The sequence below is a fragment of the Pseudophryne corroboree genome, assembly GCF_028390025.1.
Source record: "Pseudophryne corroboree isolate aPseCor3 chromosome 3 unlocalized genomic scaffold, aPseCor3.hap2 SUPER_3_unloc_20, whole genome shotgun sequence".
NCBI lineage: Eukaryota > Metazoa > Chordata > Amphibia > Anura > Myobatrachidae > Pseudophryne > Pseudophryne corroboree.
This window is the reverse complement of record NW_026967509.1, coordinates 1,768,355-1,793,966: the sequence shown is the minus strand read 5'-3', so window position 1 is coordinate 1,793,966 and position 25,612 is coordinate 1,768,355. Positions and strand designations below refer to the sequence as shown.

General features: G+C 46.3%; 1 protein-coding gene across 1 annotated transcript; it reads right to left on the bottom strand.

Moving 5' to 3' along the window:
* Window positions 1-5,218: 5,218 nt before the first annotated feature.
* Window positions 5,219-24,039, bottom strand: LOC134983675 (oocyte zinc finger protein XlCOF7.1-like). The gene is made up of 3 exons (XM_063949341.1): window positions 23,945-24,039; window positions 18,862-19,453; window positions 5,219-7,530 (listed from the first exon to the last, which is right to left on the bottom strand). The coding sequence occupies exons 2-3, from the start codon at window positions 19,304-19,306 to the stop codon at window positions 6,563-6,565; spliced, it is 1,413 nt and encodes a 470-aa protein (XP_063805411.1). The 5' UTR covers window positions 19,307-19,453; window positions 23,945-24,039; the 3' UTR covers window positions 5,219-6,562.
* Between the last annotated feature and the right edge of the window lie 1,573 nt (window positions 24,040-25,612).

Genomic DNA, 25,612 nt, shown 5'->3' with positions numbered 1-25,612 from the left:
ATGAAACAACATAGCATCGGCACAAAACCGATGAAACCATAACATAACCCTTATGTAAGCAAAACTATATACAAGTCTCGCAGAAGTAGTCCGCACTTTGGACGGGCGCCCAGAATCCTCTACGGACTACATGAAAAAGGTAGATAGAGACTTAGTACTGTGTTACCCGTGCTCAGTAGAATGTGATACAGGGAGACTCACCTCGCTTCCAGGACTGAACAATACATTAGCAAACGCTGAGTGGATCCAGACGCTAATAGTGTACACACTCACCCCGTGAACCTACAGTGAACACAGACGCCTATGTTACGACTGGGTCTTTTTAGATACACAGCGTCTCAGGCGAAAGCGGGAAAATGGTTCATGGCGGGAGACTCGGATGAAACTGGTCATGAACCGGGGGGAGGGGTGAACAGGGAAGCATCTGACTCCCCACTGGTGACATCAATCCCATACTACCTCTGGAGCCTATGATCCTGAAGGCCTAGCGCTGGTGCACCCTAGGTGGCAGCAGCATCAGTGACTGTTTGGTAGTCTCCTCCAAAACAGTGCGGCTGTGTCCGTGTTCCCCCTCTAAGCAGAACCGATGCCTTACCTTCTCCCCATGCTCCGGCTACAGCCAGGTAAATTCTGCTGGACTTGCTAGTATATCCGATGCAGACTCCCGCCAAAACAGCACTGTACTCATGGGTAAGCGTGGTCACGACCCGGCGAGGAATTGTTGGAGCGACTCTTTCTAAGGTAGGTGTAAGATGCTTTTTAGAAAGATCACTCAAGAAAAATAGACTATAGAAATAAAATAAGAAAGCTTATAGCTGCTAAAAACCAGCAGCTCCCTGACCATGGTCTGGCTCCTGCTACACCAAACAAAAAACTGATTTGCCTGAGCCAGGAGGTGGGGACATATGGACGGGCCCACTGCATGCTGGGAGGCCAAAAGCTTTGACCGTTTGGTGCAAATCCACTGTCGCGTCATCATATCCCAATGTTATCCTGTGGATAACCTGTGGACCCTGCAGGAGAAAAAACTTGCAGCAGCTGGGATAGAGTTACATAAAATGAGGAGCTGGTGCAGCTGGTTAATAAGCTGGAGGAAATCACAGGAACTATACAGCAGCTGCAGCAAATAGAGTCAAAAGTTATCATAATGCTGCTTCCATTGACCTGTGTGAGGCTGGCCGGGATGCTGATGCAAAAGGAGATCCAAGCAGGTGGTGAAGGAAACCTGCAGAGTTCCAGCCTAGATGTGGAAAGCTGTGGAGAGGTGGCTCTCTAGGAGAAGGTAGATCTGATGGTAGGTGACAAAGTGCCAGATGTGGCAGCTTCCAGGTACACATTGTGGATCCGGTGGTGGCTGTGGTCTCTCAGGGTCCGGTCTAGGATTGGCCATCAACCATTGATGATCAGGAATCATTGATAGTCTACCTGATGATACCTAGTTTTACCATCAAAGGCAGAGAGAGCCAGGAAGTTACCCGCCATTGATAGTAGCTGTGACGATACAGAGTTCCAAATCACTCAGGCACAGTGGTAGATAAAAAAACAACGGTGGTTTATTGAACAGAATGGGTTATAAACAGCTCAGCACACCTCTGTAATCCAATTCCACATGACAATTCCCACCACAAACTCCTGACAGAACATCACTTCTTAATCAGAGAGCAAAGAATCTCTCCTTTCAACTCTCTGGTTAGCTCTACCAGTAGCTTCATATAGCAGGGGTGTGTGTGACATATTTGTCTAAGGATCTTACAGCATTGGAATACAATACATATTCTAATCAAGGTGATTACATCAGCCAGAGAGCAACCATGTCTGGTCAGCTCACTGTTGGACAATAGGGAGTAAACAAAAAGGGACAATGGTACCTTATATGACTCACCGTTTAAGTGTCCACTGTGGTGGTGGTAGTAAACAATAGAAAACCAGGTCTAACATGAATACATTATCTAAAGTTGTAACAGATAACGTAACACAATTGCATATATTAATATTAAGGTTGATTTAAACACAATATTGGGTGAGCAGTAATGGACATGTTATGGAGAATGAGGAAACAGATGAATTTAATGTATAGGGATATGGGGATAAAAAGTACATATTTGACATGAGAAATGAGGCATAGCTATATTGTCACAGACCTCTCATTTCCTCACAGTAGCCATGGGCCAGATGTTATTTCCCATCATTTACAGACTTCTGCCGCTGCACCGAGATGATAGGCTGTCAGCCAGTAGCCCTGCACCGCTCCGGCTCTTACATATAGTGTGCTGTTCCAGCTGGGAATGGGATGCCCCATCCACCTCACTGACGTGACAGGCTCAGCTGTCAGTCATGCAGCCACACTGCGCCCACTCTCTCCGTACTCATACATACATGCCTTTCTGGGAGTGTCTCATCCTGGTTGTCAGTGAGACAGTGTCTCTGGCATGTTACAATCCGGGTATCTGGACGCCATTACTTACCATTCAGATGTCTCCTGAGGCTGGCTCAGCGTTCCAGGGCCGGATCTCGCCTGCGTTGCTGATGTCCATACTGTACATCTCCCTCCTGTCACTCTAAAGCGATGTCACAAGCGGCTTCATGTTAAGTCTTAGAATGGCGTCTCCAGCCCTCCGTGGCCTCTGCCGCCGTTCCTGTGTTTCCAGTATACAGATTCATCAGTGTGGCGTCTCATGCCTGCCGCGGCCTCCGCTGTCATCCATGTGGTTCCAGTATGCAAGTTGTCGGTGTGGCGTCTCCTGCCCTCCTCGGCCTGCGCCGCCATTACTGCTGAATCTCCACATGGTTTCTCAAACTAGCTTTCCCTCCAAGTGCTAACATGGGCGCAGCCATGTTGGTTTCTATCATATGCCTCAGTTTCCACCAATCCGCTGCTCTACTGGAATCTGCATAATTGTTCAGCCAATGCCTGCCTTGCTGCAGGTATAAATATCCTGTGCCTGAACCAGGAGATCGTCAGTGCTTTGGTTGTCAAACCTTGTTTCCAGTCTCTCTCTCCTGTGGTTGTTTTTCCAGGTTTCCAGCTCCTGTCTCCAGCCTCCACTAAGAGACCCGCACCAGCCTACCACCTGCGGTGCAGCCTGACTCTGCAGTCCTCCGTGACTACTCCAGTTTCCAGCTACAGATCCATCTGCTTCCAGCAGAGATCAGCTTCTCTTAAAGTGCCGGTGCTTTTCCTGCAGATTTCCACAAACCACCGGTACCAGTATTTCATCGCTCCCAAGCTTCATACGATCATTTGGCTGGTACCATCCAGCATCCACTCCGTGTTAACACCTGACTGGTTCCAACTAGTACCCACAGCAGCTACTTCATCAACAGCGGACCAGCTTTCCAAGGAACATCAGCTGGTGTGTTCCTGGGCTATTCTCACTACTACAGTCGGGCCTGGTAAGGACTTTCCATCTCAAGGACAATAAGAACTGTACCTAATTCTACCAGAGCCCTGTGGCCATTGCCAACCCGTAGTACCCAGGAACTGTGATATACTTACTGTTGATTATAGTATTTATTTTACCACTGCTGTGACACATGGAGCTTGTTTAATAAATGATTATTGACTTTTACTTTGGTTGTCGTGGTCACGCCTTCGGGCAATCTTCCTGCGTGTAACTTACATGTCCAGGGGTCTGATTCAACCTCCCAGGTTCCACTACATCTCAGCCCCTACAACTGAGGCTTCCTCCCGTCAGCTCAGGCCCTCAGTTGTGACATGGCACAGCTGTGTAATCATGATGTGAGTGTGTATGCTTAGTGAGTACTGCAGTGTAGCAGTGTGGTGGGGAGAAGGGGGTTGCTACACCAATGAGTCAAGAAATGGAGTAGTTGGATGGGACTCACACAGCAGGTGGTGAAAAGCTTAAAAAGGAGTGGTTGGAAGGGGAAGGAACTGGTAGGTGTAGAAGGGATTAGTGAGGGTAAGGACTCTCAAGGAAGATTGGAGTGGGATCCCACAGGTACCAAAGTGGGTAAAGAGCAGCTTTTAGGAAGGAAATAGGTAAGACAGGCCCTGTGTTTGACCCTTCTTTACCTCATGCAGGGTCGATCTTTGGACTCTCCAGTTCCTCAGGGGGCTGTGGATCCTTTTTGCCCACTACCTGGCAGTTCTGTGGTCATCTCAGGCCATGAACCTCCCAGGTGCCAGGCCTCCAGATAAACATGAAATGGTCATGGAGATGGTCCTGGGCTCTGTGGAGTAGGTGGAAAAAGCAAAGGAAAGTTGTGACCCTTCTGAAGGGGCAATGGTGGACATTGTGAATGGTTAAGGGAAGGTTTTTGTGGGTGAAGAGGGAGTTATGCCATATATACCAGAAGCATTGGGTCCTCAGGAGGCAAACCAGGCCCTCATCCTTTGGAACTTTGGACTGCCTTGGTGTGTCCGAACCAGGACTGGAGAGTGACCTTTTACAAAGAACCTGTGGTGATAAAAACCATCGTGACCACTATCTACGCCCTCCACAGCAGGAGGATACCGCATTGCAGTGAGGAACCCCCCCAAAAAACCCTTGCTTGGGTTGAATCCAATTAAAGGATTACTTCAAGGGACTACACCTCCAGCGGCATTTTGTGGTAACAACCCCTGTGGGACTTCACCTTTGGTTTATTTCCATCCTTGTGTCACCAAATTTACACCAGTCCTCTATATTAGGAACGGACTACACCAGATAGGCAGTAGTTTCATTGAGTAATATTTTATGAATGGCCTGGAATATGTTATTTTTAAATGTTTTTAACCATATGGAATATTAAATTGTTATTAATTTTCACTAAAATCTTCAATACCATTATTATTATTTTTAATCATTCACAAACCATTTCACTAGCGCTGCTATTCCATTTATGTTTATAGCATTGGGTCCTCAGCCTATATGATGTGCCACCATTAATGTGGATTCTGTCTTGTCCGGCCAAGCTTGATTTACGGGCGTTGTAATTTTTATAAGCAGGATAAAGGCTGAGTTTTTTATTTCTGCAGTAGACTAGAATAAGCCCAGACAGTCCCACTTCCATGATACCACCTGAATGTGACGGTCAGTGACCACCGTGCCATCACTTACCTGTATGCTTACACGAAACAGAATGATGGAACACTTACACGGTTTCTTTACATCTTCTGGGGTCCACTCAGAGATTAGACATTATGGCGTAATTACTCAGACGGGAATATAAAACAGAATAAAAAATAAAAGCTTTAATGTAATAATTAGATGCAAACAAAAGCTTTTATTATGAAATACAGGGGAGTATCCGCACCATATAGATGTAACATACAACAAACCACCGCAGATGGAACCCGGGTGACTCTAATGCACATGATAATGTACAGGGTATATATGGACAGGATCTTGTATAAGAAAACACTCGACACTCCTGATCAAGATGAGTGTCTGCAACAAGTTAGGCAAACTAGAAGAAGTGAAAACACGTTCCAATGGCCGCCATATTGTCGTGCAGCAATACAGATTGTGGAAACTGGTATTAGACATTCACATTTACACAAAGCACAAGATACAAAATAAACAGCAGAAAAAAGACCTAAGCATTTGGGATGTATTATTTAGGAAGTAAATAGAGGTACATTAATGAAAAGCGTGAGTAACAGTCATCAGTCTGCTTGTGAAGGTCTCTAGAGTGGAGGCCTCTTGGACTGTGCAAGGCAGTGAGTTCCATGGTCAAAGCTAAACGTTCAACCCATAAATGAATGACAGGAGATTCTTGGTACTGCTGGTAACAGTCCATCTGTAGAAGCAAGCAAGCAGGGCAGTAAGGAGGCAGAAGCTGCTTCTAGTTCCTTGGACCATGTAATGTTGGGCTGGGAAGGTCAGTTAGCCAATTATGAAATAGATTTGTCATCTTAGAGGCAGCCGGTGAAGGGAATAGAGAATGGGTGTTAGGAGGCAGGAACGGGCTGGTTAGGTAACAGCTTGGCTGCTGCATTCTGTACTAGCTGCAAGCTCTGTAATTCTTTTGCTGGGTGACCCAGGTAGATGGCATTGCAGTAGTCTATGAACTTCTGAGGGAATCAAGTGCTTGATTCTGGCTATGGTCCACAGATGGAAGAATGAGGATTAGTATGTGGCAGATACCTGATGTCTGTGTCAGCCACATACCAGGACAACACAAAGATTCAGCACATGTTTAGTATTTTGCAATTCTGAACACCAAAGCATAAATCCAGATGGTTGGTAAAGCTGTAGTCTTGTCCTTTGTTCGGGAGCTTCTATTATGTTTCACAAAGACTGAGTCACAGCCAACTGGTATCATCCACCCCTGGCGCTCAGCTAGACAACCATTTAGGATTGGTATTAGGTTCTCAGTACATGGAGCAAAAAGCAGGTCATCTGCATAGCAGTGGTAGACCAGGCCAAGACGTCTGATTATATCACCCAGTGGTAGCATTTATATTGCATAAAGCATAGGAGATAGGATTCACCCTTGAGGAACATTGGACGGCAGTGATAATTATACTCCAGAAGATGTAAATGGTTCCGTACTTGGGTAATGTCTAATATGTTCAACAAGAGCAGATTTATTTCTCTCACAGCATGAAAATGGCTTCTCATCTGTGAAATCGCTGATGTTTAACAAGAACTGATGTCGATGAAAAACATTTCCCACACTCAGAACAGGAAAATGGCTTCTCACCTGTGTGACTTCTCTGATGTATAACAAGATCTGGTTTCGATGAATAACATTTCCCACACTCAGAACAGGAATACGGCTTCTCACCTGTGTGACTTCTCTGATGTATAACAAGAGCTGGTTTCCGTGCAAAACATTTCCTACACTCAGAACAGGAATATGGCTTCTCCCCTGTGTGACTTCTCTGATGACTAACAAGATGTGATTTCAATGAAAAACATTTCCCACACTCAGAACAGGAATATGGCTTCTCACCTGTGTGACTTCTCTGATGTGTAACAAGAGCTGATGTCTGTGCAAAACATTTCCCACACTCAGAACAGGAATACGGCTTCTCACCTGTGTGACTTCTCTGATGTGTAACAAGATCTGATTTATATGCGAAACATTTCCCACACTCAGAACATGAAAATGGCTTCTCACCTGTGTGACTTCTCTGATGTGTAACAAGAGCTGATTTCTGTGCAAAACATTTCCCACACTCAGAACAGGAATACGGCTTCTCACCTGTGTGACTTCTCTGATGTGTAACAAGATATGATTTATATGTAAAACATTTCCCACACTCAGAACATGGAAATGGCCTCTCACCTGCCTTAGCTGGCTGATGAGTAATACGGTTTGTGTTCTGTGTAAAACATGGTGCATCTATAGAACAAGGAAACACTGAATCTACTCTCAGAGCTGTAACAGATGCACCAATATCAGAGTGATCAGGAGAACATTTCCCAGGATCAGAGGGATCAGCTGATAGAGCTGGATGTATAATTGGGGTAATGGGGTTATCTCCTGGAGAATCCTGTCTACTGTCATTATCTTTTATGTCACAATCCGGGGATAACATTAGATGTCCTTCTGAGATATTCCTGCTTGTGTGTCCATCTCCTGGAAATAAAATACATTAATATATAAAATGAGTAGACAAGACTCAGGGTGTTACAGGATACAATATATAATTCTATAACTGACATTTTTACCTGTAATCATTGCTTTTATGTTTATTAAAAAACAAAAAAAGCTAGGATGCTTAGACTGGAGCTTGATCAACACTGAATGCTCATGTGGGATTACTAGAGGGGACGTGGACGCTCCTGTGGGATCACTAGAGGTGACGTGGATGCTCACGTGGAATTACTAGAGGTTACACGGACGCTCACGTGGGATTACTAGAGGTGACAGGGACGCTCACGTGGGATTACTAGAGGTGACAAGGACGCTCACGTGGGATTACTAGAGGTGACACGGACGCTCCCGTGGGATCACTAGAGGTGACGTGGACGCTCCCGTGGAATTACTAGAGGTGACGTGGACGCTCCCGTGGAATTACTAGAGGTGACACGGGCGCTCCCGTGGAATTACTAGAGGTGACACGGGCGCTCCCGTGGAATTACTAGAGGTGACACGGGCGCTCCCGTGGAATTACTAGAGGTGACACGGGCGCTCCCGTGGAATTACTAGAGGTGACGTGGATGCTGACGTGGGATTACTAGAGGAGACATGGACGCTCACGTAGGATTACTAGAGGTGACACGGACGCTCATGTGGGATCACTAGAGGTGACACGGACGCTCATGTGGGATCACTAGAGGTGACACGGACGCTCATGTGGGATCACTAGAGGTGACATGGACGCTCATGTGGGGTTACTAGAGGTGACATGGACGCTCATGTGGGGTTACTAGAGTTGACATGGACGCTAACGTGGGATTACTAGAGGTGACATGGGCATTCATGTGGGATTACTAGAGGTGACATGGCCACTCATGTGGGATTAGTAGAGGTGACATGGACGCTCATGTGGGATTACTAGGGGTGACATGGACGCTCATGTGGGATTAGTAGAGGTGACATGGACGCTCATGTGGGATTAGTAGAGGTGACACGGACGCACATGTGGGATTACTAGAGGTGACACGGACACTCATGTGGGATTACTGGAGGTGACATGGACGCTCATGTGGGATTACTATAGGTGACATGGACACTCATGTGGGATTACTAGAGGTGACATGGGCACTCATGTGGGATTACTAGAGGTGACATGGGCTTTGCAATAATAAAACAGCAAAGAAGAGAAAGTGCTGTCCTGTTTGCGCACTAATAAATAATATATAACCTTTATTAAGTACAGTAAAGTATGTAAGATAAATCAGTGATATATAAAACACAAAGGTAAATGTATAAAGGTGCATAAAGTAATCAAAAGACAATTGTATTTGTTGTTAAACATCGGCATGTATATTATATTGGGCGATAATTGATTCAGTGCTGGTAATCCTGTTCAGTAAGAATATATTAATATATTACACCCATACGAGGATGGGATAAATTACACATTTAATAATATTGTGGCAGAGTTTCCTCCAGCGGTAATCTCAATGTAACATCATACTGTATGTATAAACATTTTATGGGGGGGGATTCAGTTCATCGCAAAAACTCCCTAACCAATTAGCCGCAAAAAGTTATTGGTGCAGCCGCCCAAGAAGAGCCCACCTTCCTTGTGGAGTGGGCTTTCACTGATTTTGGATGCGGCAATCCAGTCGCAGAATAAGCCTGCTGAATCATGTTACAGATCCAGCGAGCAATAGTTTGCTTTGAAGCAGGAGCACCCAGCTTGTTGGATGCATACAGGATAAACAGCGAGTCAGTCTTTCTGACTCCAGCCGTTCTGGTTACATAAATCTTCAAAGCCCGGACTATGTCAAGTAACTTGGAATCCTCCAAGTCACGAGTAGCCGCAGGCACCACAATAGGTTGGTTCAAATGAAAAGATGACACCACCTTTGGCTGAAATTGCGGACGAGTCCGCAATTCTGCCCTGTCCATATGGAAAACCAGATAGGGGCTTTTACATGACAAAGCCGCCAATTCTGACACACGCCTAGCCGAAGCTAAGGCCAACAGCATGACCACTTTCCACATGAGATACCTTAGCTCCACGGTTTTAAGTGGCTCAAACCAGTGGGATTTCAGGAAACCCAACACCACGTTAAGATCCCAAGGTGCCACCGGTGGCACAAAAGGAGGCTGAATATGCAGCACTCCCTTAACAAACGTCTGAACCTCAGGCAGTGAAGCCAGTTCTTTTTGAAAGATAATGGATAGGGCCAAAATCTGGACCTTTATGGACCCAAATTTTTGGCCCATAGACACTCCTGACTGTAGGAAGTGCAGGAACCGGCCGAGCTGGAATTCCTCTGTAGGGGCCTTCCTGGCCTCACACCAAGTAACATATTTTCGCCATATACGGTGATAATGCTTTGCTGTCACGTCCTTCCTAGCCTTTATCAGCGTAGGAATAACTTCTCCAGAATGCCTTTTTCCGCTAGGATCCGGTGTTCAACCGCCATGCCGTCAAACGCAGCTGCGGTAAGTCTTGGAACAGACAGGGCCCCTGTTGCAACAGGTCCTGTCTGAGAGGCAGAGGCCATGGGTCCTCTGTGAGCATTTCTTGCAGTTCCGGGTACCAAGTCCTTCTTGGTCAATCCGGAACAATGAGTATTGTTCTCACTCCTCTTTCTTACAATTCTCAGCACCTTTGGTATGAGAGGAAGAGGAGGAAACGCATAGACCGACTGGAACACCCATGGTGTTACTAGTGCGTCCACAGCTATCGCCTGAGGGTCCCTTGACCTGGCGCAATACCCTTTTAGCTTTTTGTTGAGGCGGGACGCCATCATGTCCACCTGTGGCAGTTCCCATCGATTTACAATCTGCGTGAAGACTTCTTGATGAAGTCCCCACTCTCCCGGGTGGAGGTCGTGTCTGCTGAGGAAGTCTGCTTCCCAGTTGTCCACTCCCGGAATGAACACTGCTGACAGTGCTTGCACGTGATTCTCCGCCTAACGAAGAATCCTGGTGGCTTCCGCCATTGCACCCTGCTTCTTGTGCTGCCCTGGCGGTTAACATGGGCCACTGCGGTGATGTTGTCTGACTGAATCAGCACTGGTTGGTTTCAAAGCAGAGGCTCCGCTTGACTCAGGGCGTTGTATATGGCCCTTAGTTCCAGGATATTGATGTGCAGACAAGACTCCCGACTTGACCACAGCCCTTGGAAGTTTCTTCCCTGAGTGACTGCCCCCCATCCTCGGAGGCTTGCATCCGTGGTCACCAGGCCCCAGTCCTGTATGCCGAACCTGCGGCCTTCGAGGAGGTGAGCACTTTGCAGCCACCACAGAAGAGACACCCTGGCCCTGGGGGACAGGGTGATCAGCCGATGCATCTGAAGATGCGATCCAGACCACTTTTCCAACAGATCCCACTGAAAGATCCTCGCATGGAACCTGCCGAAGGGAATGGCTTCGTATGACGCCACCATCTTTCCCAGGACTCGCGTGCAGTTATGCACCGATACCTGTTTCGGTTTTAGGAGGTCTCTGACCAGAGTCACGAGCTCCTGAGCCTTCTCCGCCGGGAGAAACACCTTCTTCTGGTCTGTGTCCAGAATCATGCCCATGAAGGGCAGACGCGTCGTAGGGATCAGCTGCGACTTTGGAATATTCAGGATCCACCCGTGTTGTTGCAACACTTCCTGAGAGTGTGCTAGGCCGATCAGCAACTGCTCCCTGGACCTCGCCTTTATGAGGAGATTGTCCAAGTATGGGATAATTGTAACTCCTTGCTTTCGAAGGAGTACCATCATCTCCGCCATTACCTTGGTAAATATTCTCGGTGCTGTGGACAGGCCAAACGACAACGTCTGGAATTGGTAATGACAGTCCTGTACCACAAACTGAGGTACTCCTGATGAGGTGGATAAATGGGGACATGCAAGTAAGCATCCTTGATGTCCAGCGACACCATAAAATCCCCCTCTTCCAGGCTTGCAATGACCGCTCTGTGCGATTCCATTTTGAACTTGAATTTCTTCAGATAAATGGTCAGGGATTTTAAATTCAAAATGGGTCTGACCGGACCGTCCGGTTTCGACACCACAAACATTGTGGAATAGTAGCCCCATCCCTTTTGAAGAAGGGGAACCTTCACCACCACCTGCTGGAGATATAACTTGTGAATTGCCGCCAACACTACCTCCCTTTCCATGGGAGAAGCCGGCAGGGACGATTTTAGGTAACGGTGAGGGGGCGTCACTTCGAATTCCAGCTTGTATCCCTGAGACACAATTTGTATAGCCCAAGGATCCACCCGTGAGCGAACCCACTGGTGGCTGAAATTTAGGAGACGTGCCCCCACCGCTCCTGACAGCGTCACGCGGTGGATTTAGTGGAGGCTTTTTTTGAATGAAAGAACTGCATTTGGTAATACGGTGCTTTGGCTGTGAGGGAACATATGGCAAAAAATTCGACTTCCCAGCCGTTGCTGTGGAAACCAGGTCCGAGAGACCGTTCCCAAACAATTCCTCACCCCTGTAAGGTAAAACCTCCATGTGTTTTTTAGAGTCGGCATCACCAGTCCACTGCCGAGTCCACAGGACCCTTCTGGCAGAAATCGACATTGCGTTTACTCTAGAGCCCAGTAGGCAAATTTCCCTCTGGGCATCCCTCATATATAAGACAGTGTCTTTGATATGTCCCAGGGTCAGTAAAATAGTCTCCCTGTCCAGGGTATCTATCCCCTCAGACAGAGTATCTGTCCATGCTGCTACAGCACTACACATCCAGGCCGAAGCAGTTGCTGGCCTCAGTAGAGTACCAGAATGTGTATAAACAGACTTCAGGATACCTTCCTGCTTCCTATCCGCAGGATCCTTTAGGGCGGCCTGTGACGGCAGGGCCACCTTCTTAGATAAGCGTGTCAACGCCTTATCTACCCTAGGGGAGGATTCCCAGCGTAACCTGTCGGTTGGCGGGAAAGGGTACGCCATAAGCAATCTTTTGGAAATTACTACTTTCCTATCAGGGGAATACCACGCTTTTTCACATAATTCATTTAATTCATGTGAAGGGGGAAAAGTCACTTCTTGCTTTTTCTCCCCATACATATAAACCCTCTTGTCAGGGACAGGGTTTTCCTCTGATATGTGCAACACATCCTTCATTGCTATAATCATGTAGCGGATGGCTTTAGTCAATTTAGGCTGCAACTTAGCATCATCGTCATCGACACTGGAGTCAGAATCCGTGTCGATATCTGTGTCAACAATCTGGGATAGTGGGCGTTTTTGAGACCCTGACGGTCTCTGCGCTGTAGGATCAGGCATGGGCTGAGACCCTGACTGTCCCAAGGCTTCAGCTTTATACAACCTCTTATGCAAGGAGCTTACGTTATCATTTAACACCTTCCACATATCCATCCAATCAGGTGTCGGCGGCGACCCCACATATCATCACTTGTTCAGCCTCCACGTATCCTTCCTCGTCAAACATGTCGACACAAACGTACCGACACACTGCACACAACCAGGGAATGCTCACTTTAGGACAGGACCCCCACAAAGGCCTTTTGGGGACACAGAGTATGCCAGCACACACCCCAGCGCTATATAACCCCAGGGATTACACAGTAATTTAGTGTTTACCCAGTAGCTGCTGTTTATGACAATTTGCGCCTAAATTTATGTGCCCCCACCTCTCTTTTTACGCTTTTTCTACCTGGATACTGCAGGGGAGAGCCTGGGGAGCTTCCTCTCAGCGGAGCTGTGGAGAGAAAATGGCGCTGGTGAGTGCTGAGGAAGAAGGCCCCGCCCCCTCAGCAACGGGCTTCTGTCCCGGGTCTGTGTAAATAAAATGGCGGGGGCTCGTACATATATACAGTGCCCGGCTGTATATATGTGTCTTTTTGCCAAGAGGTATCCTAATTGCTGCCCAGGGCCCCCCCCCCCCTGCACCCTACAGTGACCAGAGTGTGTGGGTAGTGTGGGCGCTACCTCATGTGAAGACAGGAGTCTTCTGCCACCGATTTCGATGTCTTCTTGCGTCTGCCGGCTTCTGACTTTGCGAGGGGGACGGCGGCGCGGCTCCGGGAACGTACGACCAACGTACCTGTGTTCGATCCCTCTGGAGCTAATGGTGTCCAGTAGCCTAAGAAGCGCAACCTAGCTTCAGTGAGTAGGTTTGCTTCTCTTCCCTCAGTCCCTCGTAGCAGAGAGTCTGATGTCAGCAGAAGCTCTCTGAAAATAAAAAACCTAACTAAAATACTTTCTTATTAGCAAGCTCAGGAGAGTTCACTAAAATGCACCCATCTCTGGCCGGGCACAGATTCTAAATGAGGTCTGGAGGAGGGGCATAGAGGGAGGAGCCAGTGCACACCAGTAGTACTAATTATTTCTTAGAGTGCCCAGTCTCCTGCGGAGCCCATCTCTTCCCCATGGTCTTTACGGAGTCCCCAGCATCCACTAGGACGTTAGAGAAAATTTGATTTACCTGCGGTAGCTGTGGAAACCAGGTCCGTCAGCCCATCCCCAAACAATACGTCTCCCTTATAGGGTAGGACTTCCATATGTTTTTTGGAATCCGCATCACCCGTCCATTGGCGAGTCCATAAGAATCGTCTCGCCGAGATAGACATGGCATTGGCCCTAGAAGCCAGCAATCCAATATCCCTTTGAGCAGCTCTCATAAATAAGACTGCACCTTTAATATGGGCTAGAATTAACAATACAGTATCTCTATCCATGGTATCAAATTCAGCCGTCAGATCATCTGTCCATGCTGAAATTGCGCTACATACCCATGCCGACGCAATAGTCGGTCTTAGCACAGCTCCAGTATGCGAATAAATAGACTTTAAAGTAGTCTCCTGCCTGCGATCCGCAGGATCCTTGAGGGCCGCTGTGTCTGGAGACGGTAGCGCCACTTTCTTGGACAGGCGCGTTAAGGCCTTGTCCACAGTGGGAGGTGATTCCCAACGTACCCTGTCCTGTTTAGGGAAGGGGTATGCCATATAAATAATTTTTGGGATCTGCGGTCTCTTCTCCGGAACTCCCAAGCTTTTCCAAAGAACTTATTTAGTTAATGAGATGTGGGAAAATAAATAATCTGTTTCTTACCCTTAAACATGTGTACCCTTGTGTCGGGGACCGAGGGTTCATCCTCAATATGCAACACATCCCTTATTGCCACAATCATACACTGAATGCTTTTTGTCACCTTAGGTTGCAATTTCACTTCATCATAGTCGACACTGGAATCAAAGTCCGTGTCGGTAGTAATGTCCACAATTTGTGCTAAGGGACGTTTTTGAGACCCCGACGGGCCCTGTGAGTCGGTCCAATCCGAGGATTGACCTCTTGATGCCTCCCTGGATTCAGCCTTATCAAGCCTCTTATGTAAAGATGCCACACTTGCATTCAACATATGCCACATGTCCATCCATTCCTGAGTCGGCACTACCGACGGGGACACACCACTCATTTGCTCCACCTCCTCCTTGGAGAATCATTCCGCCTCAGACATGTCAACAAAAAACCCAGCACTCTCCTAAGCAGCTTCATTCACCTTAGGAGAGTGCTGGGTTTTTTGTTTGGTATATTTGAGTTTGGTGGTCACAGCCCACCGCACCCCAACCCCTGGGAATGGCGAGTGCAGTGGTTCCTCGTGTTTGTTTGTATATATATATATATATATATATATATATATATATATATACATACGTACATACATACAATTCCCACTCACTGCGTTACCAATGTGCCCCCCTCCTCTTTTTCCAGCCTGTGAAAGTGTTCAGCAGGGAGAGAGACCGGGGAGCCAGCGTCCTCATGCAGCTTCTGTGGAGAAAATGGCGCTGGTTAGTGGTGAGGATCAAGCTCCGCCCACCCGACGGCGGGCTTCGGTCCCAGTGCAATTGTAATAAAATGGCGGGGGATCTGTGATTTACTGCCTCCGCAGCCTAATCCTACTCTTTGTGCATCAAACTTTGAGGATTATTGCTGCCCAGGGCGCCCCCCCTCCCCCCTGCACCCATCAGTGCTGCCTCTGTGTGTTGTGTCTGGGAGCAATGGCCTTACCTCAAGAAGATCTGAAGTCTTCTGCCACCTGAGATGTCTTCTATCTTCTCATACTCGCCCGGCTTCTATCTTCCAGCATCTGTGAGGAGGACGGCTGCGCGGCTTCAGGACGAACCCCAGGGCAAGACCTGTGTTCCGACTCCATCTGGACCTAATGGTGTCCAGTAGCCTAAGAAGCAGAGCCTATCAGTTAAGTAGGTCTGCTTCTCTCCCCTCAGTCAAACGATGCAGGGAGCCTGTTGCCAGCAGTGCTCCCTGAAAATAAAAAAACCTAACAAAATTCTTTTTCTACAGAAAACTCTGGAGAGCTCTCTGCAGTGCACCCTTCTCCTCTGGGCACAGAATCTAACTGGGGTCTGGAGGAGGGGCATAGAGGGAGGAGCCAGTGCCCACCCATAGGAAAAGTTCTTTTAGGTGCCCATGTCTCCTGCGGAGCCCGTCTATAACCCATGGTCCTTACGGAGTCCCCAGCATCTTCTAGGATGTAAGAGAAAAAGGCTTTGTAGATGTTTACTACTGTATTGTCTTACTGACCTATAGTTTCCTACTGTATTGTCTTACTGACCTATAGTTTCTTACTGTATTGTTTTACTGACCTAGTTTCCCACTGTATTGTCTTACTGACCTACAGTTTCCTTTTGTATTGTCTTACTGGCCTATAGTTTCCTACTGTATTGTCTTCCTGACCTATAGTTTCCTACTGTATTGTCTTACTGACCTACAGTTTCCTACTGTATTGTCTTACTGACCTATAGTTTCCTTCTGTATTGTCTTACTGACCTATAGTTTCCTTCTGTATTGTCTTACTGACCTATAGTTTCCTTCTGTATTGTCTTACTGACCTATAGTTGCTTCTGTATTGTCTTACTGACCTATAGTTTCCTACTGTATTGTCTTACTGACCTATAGCTTCCTTCTGTATTGTCTTACTGACCTATAGTTTCCTTCTGCATTGTTTTACTGACCTATAGTTTCCTTCTCTATTCTTACTGACCTATAGTTTCTTCTGTATTGTCTTACTCATCTCGTTGCCTTCTACATTGTCTTACTGACCTATAGTTTCCTGTCTTACTGACCTATAGTTTCCTACTGTATTGTCTTACTGACCTAAAGTTTCTTCTGTATTGTCTTACTGACCTATAGTTTCCTACTGTATTGTCTTACTGACCTATTGTTTCTTCTGTATTGTCTTACTGACCTATAGTTTCTTACTGTATTGTCTTAGGGCCCTACACACTAAAAGATTATCTGTCCAATCTGGCAATGTCTGGGAGCAAATGGCAATTTACTATTTGCTCTCAAAGATTGGAAAACAGACAAAAATGGACTTTCAGACAAATTGGTTACATTTGTTTCATTAAACCAATTTATCTGAACTGTGTTTGTCCATTTTCTTGATTTTGGGAGCAAATGGTTGATTGTCATTTGCTCCCAGACATCGCCAGATTTTCTTTCCAATCAGCCAGATTGGACAGATAATCTTTAAGTGTGTAGGGCCCTTTACTGACCTATAGTTTCTGACTGTATTGTCTTACTGACCTATAGTTTCTGACTGTATTGTCTTACTGACCTATAGTTTCCTACTGTATTGTCTTACTGACCTATAGTTTTTTACTGTATGGTCTTACTGACGTATCATGGCTTACTGTAGTCTTACTGGTCTATAGTTTCCTTATTTATTGTCTTGCTGACCTATAGTTTCTTCTGTAATGTCTTACTGACCTATAGTTTCTTCTGTATTGTCTTACTGACCTATAGTGTCCTTCTGTATTGTCTTACAGACCTATAGTTTCCTATATACATAGTTTTCCTGTCTATGTATGGTAGGTATGGAAGGGAGACCTACCATACATAGACAGTATATATAAGCCTCAGCCTCTCCCTTCTGAAAATGATAATGAATAAGGTGTATGTGTGGATACCATGCACATGTAACTGATTCTATTTACAGGAAACAATAGGGAGAGCCCACGGCTGTCTGGCAGTGTTCTAGATGGTTAAGTATTACACATATGAATATATTTCTTCTAAATAAAATATTTTTCACCCTGATTGATATAATACTGATAGTAAGACAATTCAGTCAATAGTAATCTTTCTTTTAAGTAAGTAAGATCCATATATATGAATTTTTAGTGAATAGTTATTAAAGGTTATATTTTAATTGCAATTAAGTTAACAAGAGTGCTCCCAAAAAGGAAGTTTACTTCTTTCTTTCCGGACCGCTCTTCTATGCAGAAGGGAAATATCTGCTGTTTATTGAGAGATGCTCCCTGTAAGGAATTTACCACTTGCAGCTGAAATTGCAAAAGACCCCACCCCTTGCATCAGGTAAATTAATGTCTCCTATGATTATGACTTCTCCCTTTAAAGCCATTTTAGTGATGTCCAACAATAGATTCCTGTCCAAATCCTGCCCCAGGCCACGTGGTCTAGAGATCACCCCAATATGAATAATGTCCTTTTTCCCGGTTTCTGTGGTGACCAAAGGGGCCTCAGATTTGTCTTCAATATTTTGTATTAATTGAAGTAGCATTTATGCTTTTTTCCCACATACATTGCTACGCTTCCTCCTACACTGACCATTCTATCCTTCCTAAATAAATTGTATCCTGGTATAGCTATGTCCCAGTCATGATTCTCATTGCACTATGACTCTGTAATTGCCACAATATCCAGGTTATCCCTGGTCATTATCACAATTAGCTCTGGAATTTTGTCTCCTAATCTCCTAGCATTTGCACACATAGCTTTAAGAATTATGTCTGTGCATCTGTTATTAGTAGCCATGTCCAGACAGTACAAAATAAATGACAAGTTTAAAGTTGAAATTACCTGTTTGGTGATGTTGTTCAGTATTTGGTATTTGTTTTTTTAACTAATCAGGAATCACAAACTGTCCTTTACACCACGACTACACCTCACTAAATGAAAAGATATAGTAAACATGACCACAAATGGCCAAATAGGTCTACTATATACAAGGAGTTATTTAATACCTGCATCATCTAACAAAATGAAGGTTATTTAATAAATGGTTGCTAAACTGAGAAATTTAGATCCCATACAAATTACACACTACTACTTATATATGATCCCTAAAAACTTCTGCTTGTTACTTTTAATAACATTATAGTGTTGTGTGTAATAACTCTATTCATCTGATGTTTGTCATGGATAACCTTGTGTTATAAACACCCAACTGAGAACTGGGATGATGGCAGAGGATGGTGTAGAATAAGAGATTGCTGTAGTGACTGAGCAATGAGAATATGTTACTTCTGTAATAAGTGTTTATTACTCACCTGTGCTGATATCTGTAGGGATCTCCTCCTCCTTACACTGCTGATCACCCCTCACATACGTTTCTTCTTCTCCCTCTGTATCTTCTGTCATCATATCAGTCGCATACGTCTCTTCTTCTCCCTCTGTATCTTCTGCCTTTATATCAGTCACATACGTCTCTTCTTCTTCCTCTGTATCTTTTGCCTTTATATCAGTCACATACTTCTCTTCTTCTCCCTCTATATCTTCTTCCTTTATATCAGTCACATACGTGTCTTCTTCTTCCTCTATATCTTCTGCCTTCATATCAGTCACATACGTCTCTTCTTCTCCCTCTATATCTTCTGCCTTTATATCAGTCACATACGTCTCTTCTTCTCCCTCTATATCTTCTGCCTTCATATCAGTCGCATATGTCTCCTCTTCTCCCTCTATATCTCCTGCCTTTATATCAGTCACATACATCTCTTCTTCTCCCTCTATATCTTTTGCCTTTATATCAGTCACATATGTCTCTTCTTCTTCCTCTATATCTTCTGCCTTTATATCAGTCACATATGTCTCTTCTTCTCTCCTTATATCTTCTGCCTTTATACAAGAAAGACGTTCTACCTAAATAACCCAAAAAAAGATGATTTTGGTACTTACCGATAAATCCATTTCTCTGAATCCTCTAGGGGACACTGGAGTCTTATACAGTAGGTGTGTGAAGCTTGCAACCGGAGGTGTGGCACAATCTAAAATTAGCATTGTCTGCACAGCCGGCTCCTCCCCCTTCACATCCCTCCTCCCTCAGTTTGGAAAACGTGACTGAGAGAATAGGACATGATACTATAGCACTTGGCGAGGAACCGAACCGTACAACAAAGCAACAGCATCCAAGAAACTCTTAACAGAAAAACCAACGCTGTTTGCACGAACTGTTTGAACAAGAACTTTGAACACAGCAGGTTGACAGCACTGAGGCGGGCATCCAGTGTCCCCTAGAGGATTCAGAGAAATGGATTTATCGGTAAGTACCAAAATCATCTTTTATCTTTCATCCACTAGGGGACACTGGAGTCTTATACAGTAGGGGACGTCCCAAAGTTATCCCCAAGGGAGGGAGTGCTGTCGATGGCCTGCAAAACTAAACATCCGAACTTAGAATTTCCGGACGCCAAGGTATCAAACCTGTAAAAGTTTGCGAATGTGTGGGCTAAGACCACGTTCTCGCTCTGCAAAATTGAGTAGTGGAAGCACCTCGAATAGCCGCCCATGAGGCACCCACTGATCTGGTATTATGAGCACCAGTCTGAACCGGAAACTGCTTACCACAGGAAATATTAGCTTGCCGATTGGCAAAGCTATTCCATCTAAACAAAGACTGCCTAGATGCTGGCCAACCATTCTTTGGACCAAACAAAATGGTCCGACCTTCTAAAGGACGACGTAACTTGTAGTATATTCGTAAGCTCGGACAACATCCAAAGACACGTCCCCTTCTGCGAATCCCTGAAAGGATGGGACCACAATCGGTTGGTTTACCTGAAACCCCGAAACAACCTTAGGAAGGAAATCCGCTCATGTACGGAGTTTGGCCTTATCCTTCTGGAAAATTAACAAAGGACTCTAACCTGATAGGGCTCCTTACACCGAAACCCTTCCAGCCGAAGCCAAGGCAAGTAATAACGTGACCTTCCAAGAGAGATATTGCAGGTCTGTTCTTTCCAACGGCTCCAAAGATGGTGATCTCAAAAATTCCAACTACAAATCTAAGTCCCACTGCGCAGTGGGAGGACGGAAAGGAGGTTGTATCCTCAGAACCCCCTGTAAAAAGGTTTGAACCTCTTGTAAGGACGCTAACCGCTGTTGAAATAGGATGGAGAGAGCCGAAACTTGAACCTTCAAGGAACCTAGTCTTAGTCCTTCATCTAGACCAGCTGGAGTGAAAAGTAGAAGTCTGGGTAAGTGGACGTTCGTCTAATTCTACCCATGTTCCTAACACCAGTCCATGTACTTCTTCTAATGTCTGCAGTCGTACATGGGTGTCACCGGCTTTTGAGCAGCGATCATCTTTAGGAATAGCCATTCTTGGTATACCTCTCACTCTTAAGATCCGGGTCTCAACAGCCACGCCATTAAACGTAGCCTGTTCAGGTCTGAGTGGAGGAACGGCCCCTGATATAGCCGGTCCTCCCTTCGAGGTAACTGCCAAGGGTCCTCCGCTAGTATCCCCCGTAAGTCCGAGTACCAACCTCTACGGGGCCAACTTGGTGCTATGAGAATTGCCCATACTCGCTCTCGTATTACCCCTTTTTGGAGAATTCGGGGTATGAGTGTGAAAGGCGGAAAAATGTAAACCCTTCTGTAACACCAAGGAAGTGTCAGCGTGTCCACTTCCTCTGCTGCTGGATCTCTTCTTCTGGACACATACCTGGGCAGCTAATGATTTTGTCGAGATGCCATCAGGTCCACCTGAGGTAGACACCATCTACTCACCATCATGTCGAAGATCTGTGTAAGCACCGCTCGCCTGGATGCAGTCCTGGCGACTGTGATAATCTGCTTTCCGGTTCACTGTTGACCATTGACTATATCTTCGGCTAAGAGAAGCGAATTGTAAACTGCTTCTCAGTTCGAGAATGGTTATTGGTAACCCTCTCTCCAGTAAAGTCCATTTGCCCTGAAAGTGGTGGGACTCTAGGACAGCTTCCCCAACCTCTGAGACTGACATTTGTTATGAGAATCCTATAATCCAAATTATTATAAATTCCAAATTCTTGCCTGCTGCAAGGGTCTCTATAACCGCTTCTATAAGGGAATCTAAACTCCTGATCTAAGGCAGACTTCAGTATCTTGCCTCTTTATCTATAATAAGACCTTCTTCCTCCTTCGTGTAAGATGAGGATGGTTCTCTTAATCGACTTGTTCGCATTTCTTTATGCTTGCGCAGGAGGGATTAATTTAAATCAGAAATTCCTCCATAGTCTTTGAGAATCCCTCAGTCCTTTCCGACTGCTGTTTGCGGGATTCTGACATTTCCTTTGAAATACCTGTTAGGGCTTGCTCCCATGACCTTGGCGGAGCCTTCCTCCCGTGCTGGACGCCCTTAACTAGACAGGCAACGCATACCCAGGAGCCGCTCACCCTTGCTCATCTTACTACATTTTGTGGAAACATAATAAGTCTTAGTGTTGGCGACATTTGAAGCCGTACCCCATAGAGCGCTCCTCAGTGCTTCCCCCCTTTATAATAGGAACAGAAAGACGGTAATGGGTGATGGGAGTAAAGGTACACTGGATCCCCCTAGCTGGATCTTTCTAAACACTACACACAAAACAAAAAATAACAATTTATAATAATAATATCACCAGCCTCGTTGCAACCCTCACACACCCAACTGTATTTCAGTTCTGAGGTCGGGGTTGTGATCCAGTCGTTCCCATCATTTCATCGGGATCTTTTGTTTAGAAGTCCCTTGAAAATCTAAAGCATAAAAATGCCTGTCAGAATCCATTGAAAATCCATTGCAGCAGAGTCCTAAATACAAATGTCCAGTAGAGGGAGCAGTTGCTCTATTATAATAACCCGTCCCTCTGCTCTGACCGGCCAGGAAGCCTGTCTATTCTAATGGTAATAACGCCTGAGAGAGTCCTAAATACAAATGTCCAGTAGAGGGAGCAGTTGCTCTATTATAATAACCCGTCCCTCTGCTCTGACCGGCCAGGAAGCCTGTCTATTCTAATGGTAATAACGCCTGAGAGAGTCCTAAATACAAATGTCCAGTAGAGGGAGCAGTTGCTCTATTATAATAACCCGTCCCTCTGCTCTGACCGGCCAGGAAGCCCGTCTATTCTAAAGGTAATAACGCCTGAGAGAGTCCTAAATACAAATGTCCAGTAGAGGGAGCAGTTGCTCTATTATAATAACCCGTCCCTCTGCTCTGACCGGCCAGGAAGCCCGTCTATTCTAAAGGTAATAATAACGCCTGAGAGAGTCCTTTTGGCGCCTCTATTAATTTAAAAATGGCCGCCATTTATTTAATAAATATTTATTACTAAGGCTCTCTGGGTCCTTCCTAGGGTCACTCTACCTCCTTAACGGCTGCCCCAGGCCGGACTTACTAGCAAGAGGATCAGTTTCTATTAATTTCCCCCTTTGTCGTCACACTCAGCCCTCCGCTGGCGGCGGGAAGGGACGAGAGATCATCTAACCGGGCGGTGGACGCACTTCCCAAGCGCCCGTAGTGTGTGTGATGCTGCTACTGACAGGCGCGCTGTGTCTCCCTCCGCTGGCGGTGGGAGAGAGCTAGAGACCATTTCAGCGTGCGGCGGGAGGTCAGTGCGCGTCCCTGCTGTATGTGAGGAAGCCGCCGCTGACAGCCGCGATGCGTCTCCCTCCGATGTAGAGGGGGGGCGGCGTGGGAGCTGACATGCAGCGGGAGTAGAAGCCGGCCAGGGAGTGTTTGAGCATTCGCTGTGTGTATAAAAGAAGTCGGGCGGCGGGGGAGCAGCGCTGCTAGTCTGCCAGGACATAAGTTACAGGAAGCCTGGAGGCAGCAGCGTGCACACTGGCCAGATAATAATAATTTTTTAAACCTCAAGTTGTGGGAATTGGAAGGAGTCTGCTAATAGCCTCTGCCTTTCTATCTAAGGCCCATATTAACCACCAGTACTCACTGCCCATGGAAATGCTGACTCTGTGCTCCGGACTTTCCATAGAGAGATGCAGATCCCTTTATATGGGATCATTGTCTCTCTAATTCAAAGGCTTTTGTCCCCCTTTTCATTAGGTTGACGCAGCCTGAGTTTTCTGTAATGTTACCGCCTAGGCACAATTTTTCAAACTGAGGGAGGAGGGATGTGAAGGGGGAGGAGCCGGCTGTGCAGACAATGCTAATTTTACATTGTGCCACACCTCCGGTTGCAAGCTTTAGACCCCTACTGTATAAGACTCCAGTGTCCCCTAGTGGATGAAAGAGAAATACAATGACATTTGCATACAGTCAGATTAGACTGAGGTGAATCAGTATAATGTCAGTGTATAAGACACACAGCTCCTCTACAGATCATATAGTGACAGTCACTTTGGTATATTGGGGAGACCCTAAATCCCACCTACCTGATCCTCCTGTGGGGTCCTGTGATACTCCTCTGTACAATCCTGGGAATACAGAGGACGGGGACATCTCTCTGGGGTATCTCTGTTACTGGGCCCATCTGTAGGAGACACACAGTGACTGAGTACAGTGTATATATGTGATTATCAGATGATGTGTGTATATAGGGGCCCCCATACCTGCTCTCCCCTGTACAATAGATGACAGTCTCCTCTTACCCAGTGATGTGAGGGGCCGGTGATTCTCCATCATCACGTCCTTGTACAGACCCCTGTGTTCCTCTATATACTCCCCCTCCTGCATGGAGACATAGACAGTGACACCCTGACACCTTATAGGAACCTGACACACACAGTGATACAGTCATCACCCAGACACGTCCCCCGGTGTTACTGTATAATGTCCCATTCCCAGCAGTCACCTCTCCAGTCATCACCCAGACACGTCCCCTGGTGTTACTGTATAATGTCCCATTCCCAGCAGTCACCTCTCCAGTCATCACCCAGACACATCCCCTGGTGTTATTGTATAATGCCCCATTCCCAGCAGTCACCTCTCCAGTCATCACCCAGACACATCCCCCGGTGTTACTGTATAATGTCCCATTCCCAGCAGTCACCTCTCCAGTCATCACCCAGACACGTCCCCTTGTGTTACTGTATAAAGTCCCATTCCAAGCAGTCACCTCTCCAGTCATCACCCAGACACATCCCCTGGTGTTACTGTATAATACCCCATTCCCACCAGTCACCTCTCCAATCACCACCCAGACACATCCCCTGGTGTTACTGTATAATGTCCCATTCCCAGCAGTCATCTCTCCAGTCATCACCCAGACACATCACCTGGTGTTACTGTATAATGCCCCATTCCCAGAAGTCACCTCTCCAGTCATCATCCATACACGTCCCCTGGTGTTACTGTATAATGCCCCATTCCCAGCAGTCACCTCTCCAGTCATCACCCAGACACATCCCCTGGTGTTACTGTATAATGTCCCATTCCCAGCAGGCACCTCTCCAGTCATCACCCAGACACATACCAGGGTGTTACTGTATAATGCCCCATTCCCAGCAGTCACCTCTCCAGTCATCACCCAGACACGTCCCCTGGTGTTACTGTATAATGTCCCATTCCCAGCAGTCACCTCTCCAGTCATCACCCATACACATCCACTGGTGTTACTGTATAATGCCCCATTCCAAGCAGTTACCTCTCCAGGCATCACCCAGACACATCCCCCGATGTTACTGTATAATGTTACATTCCCAGCAGTCACCTCTCCAGTCATCACCCAGACACGTCCCCTGGTGTTACTGTATAATGCCCCTTTCCCAGCAGTCACCTCTCCAGTCATCACCCAGACACGTCCCCCGTTGTTACTGTATAATGCCCCATTCCCAGCAGTCACCTCTCCAGTCAGCAGCTGAATGATCTTGTTGGTGAGTTCCAGGATCTTCTTGTCATTGTGTCTCTCATGTGTCAGTGAGTGAGGTGGAGGCACCGTGATTGGGCTCTGGGTTCTTCTCAGTCCTCCTGATACATGGGGATGGCTGCTGGGTGTCTCACACCCATTGGATGTCTTCTTCACGATTGTGTAATCCTGTGTAAAGGTGGAGACATCAAATATCAATATATACACTCCCAGATCCCCTCACCTCCCCAGTCAT

What these genes read in the sequence shown, in the direction of transcription:
- LOC134983675 (XM_063949341.1), bottom strand. Translation starts at nt 19,306, where the DNA reads ATGTATGTGACTGATATAAAGGCAGGAGATATAGAGGGAGAAGAGGAG. An exon ending in CCCTACAGATATCAGCACAG is followed by an intron (nt 7,531 to 18,861) that starts GTGAGTAATAAA and finishes TTTTATTTCCAG; the next exon opens with GAGATGGACACACAAGCAGG.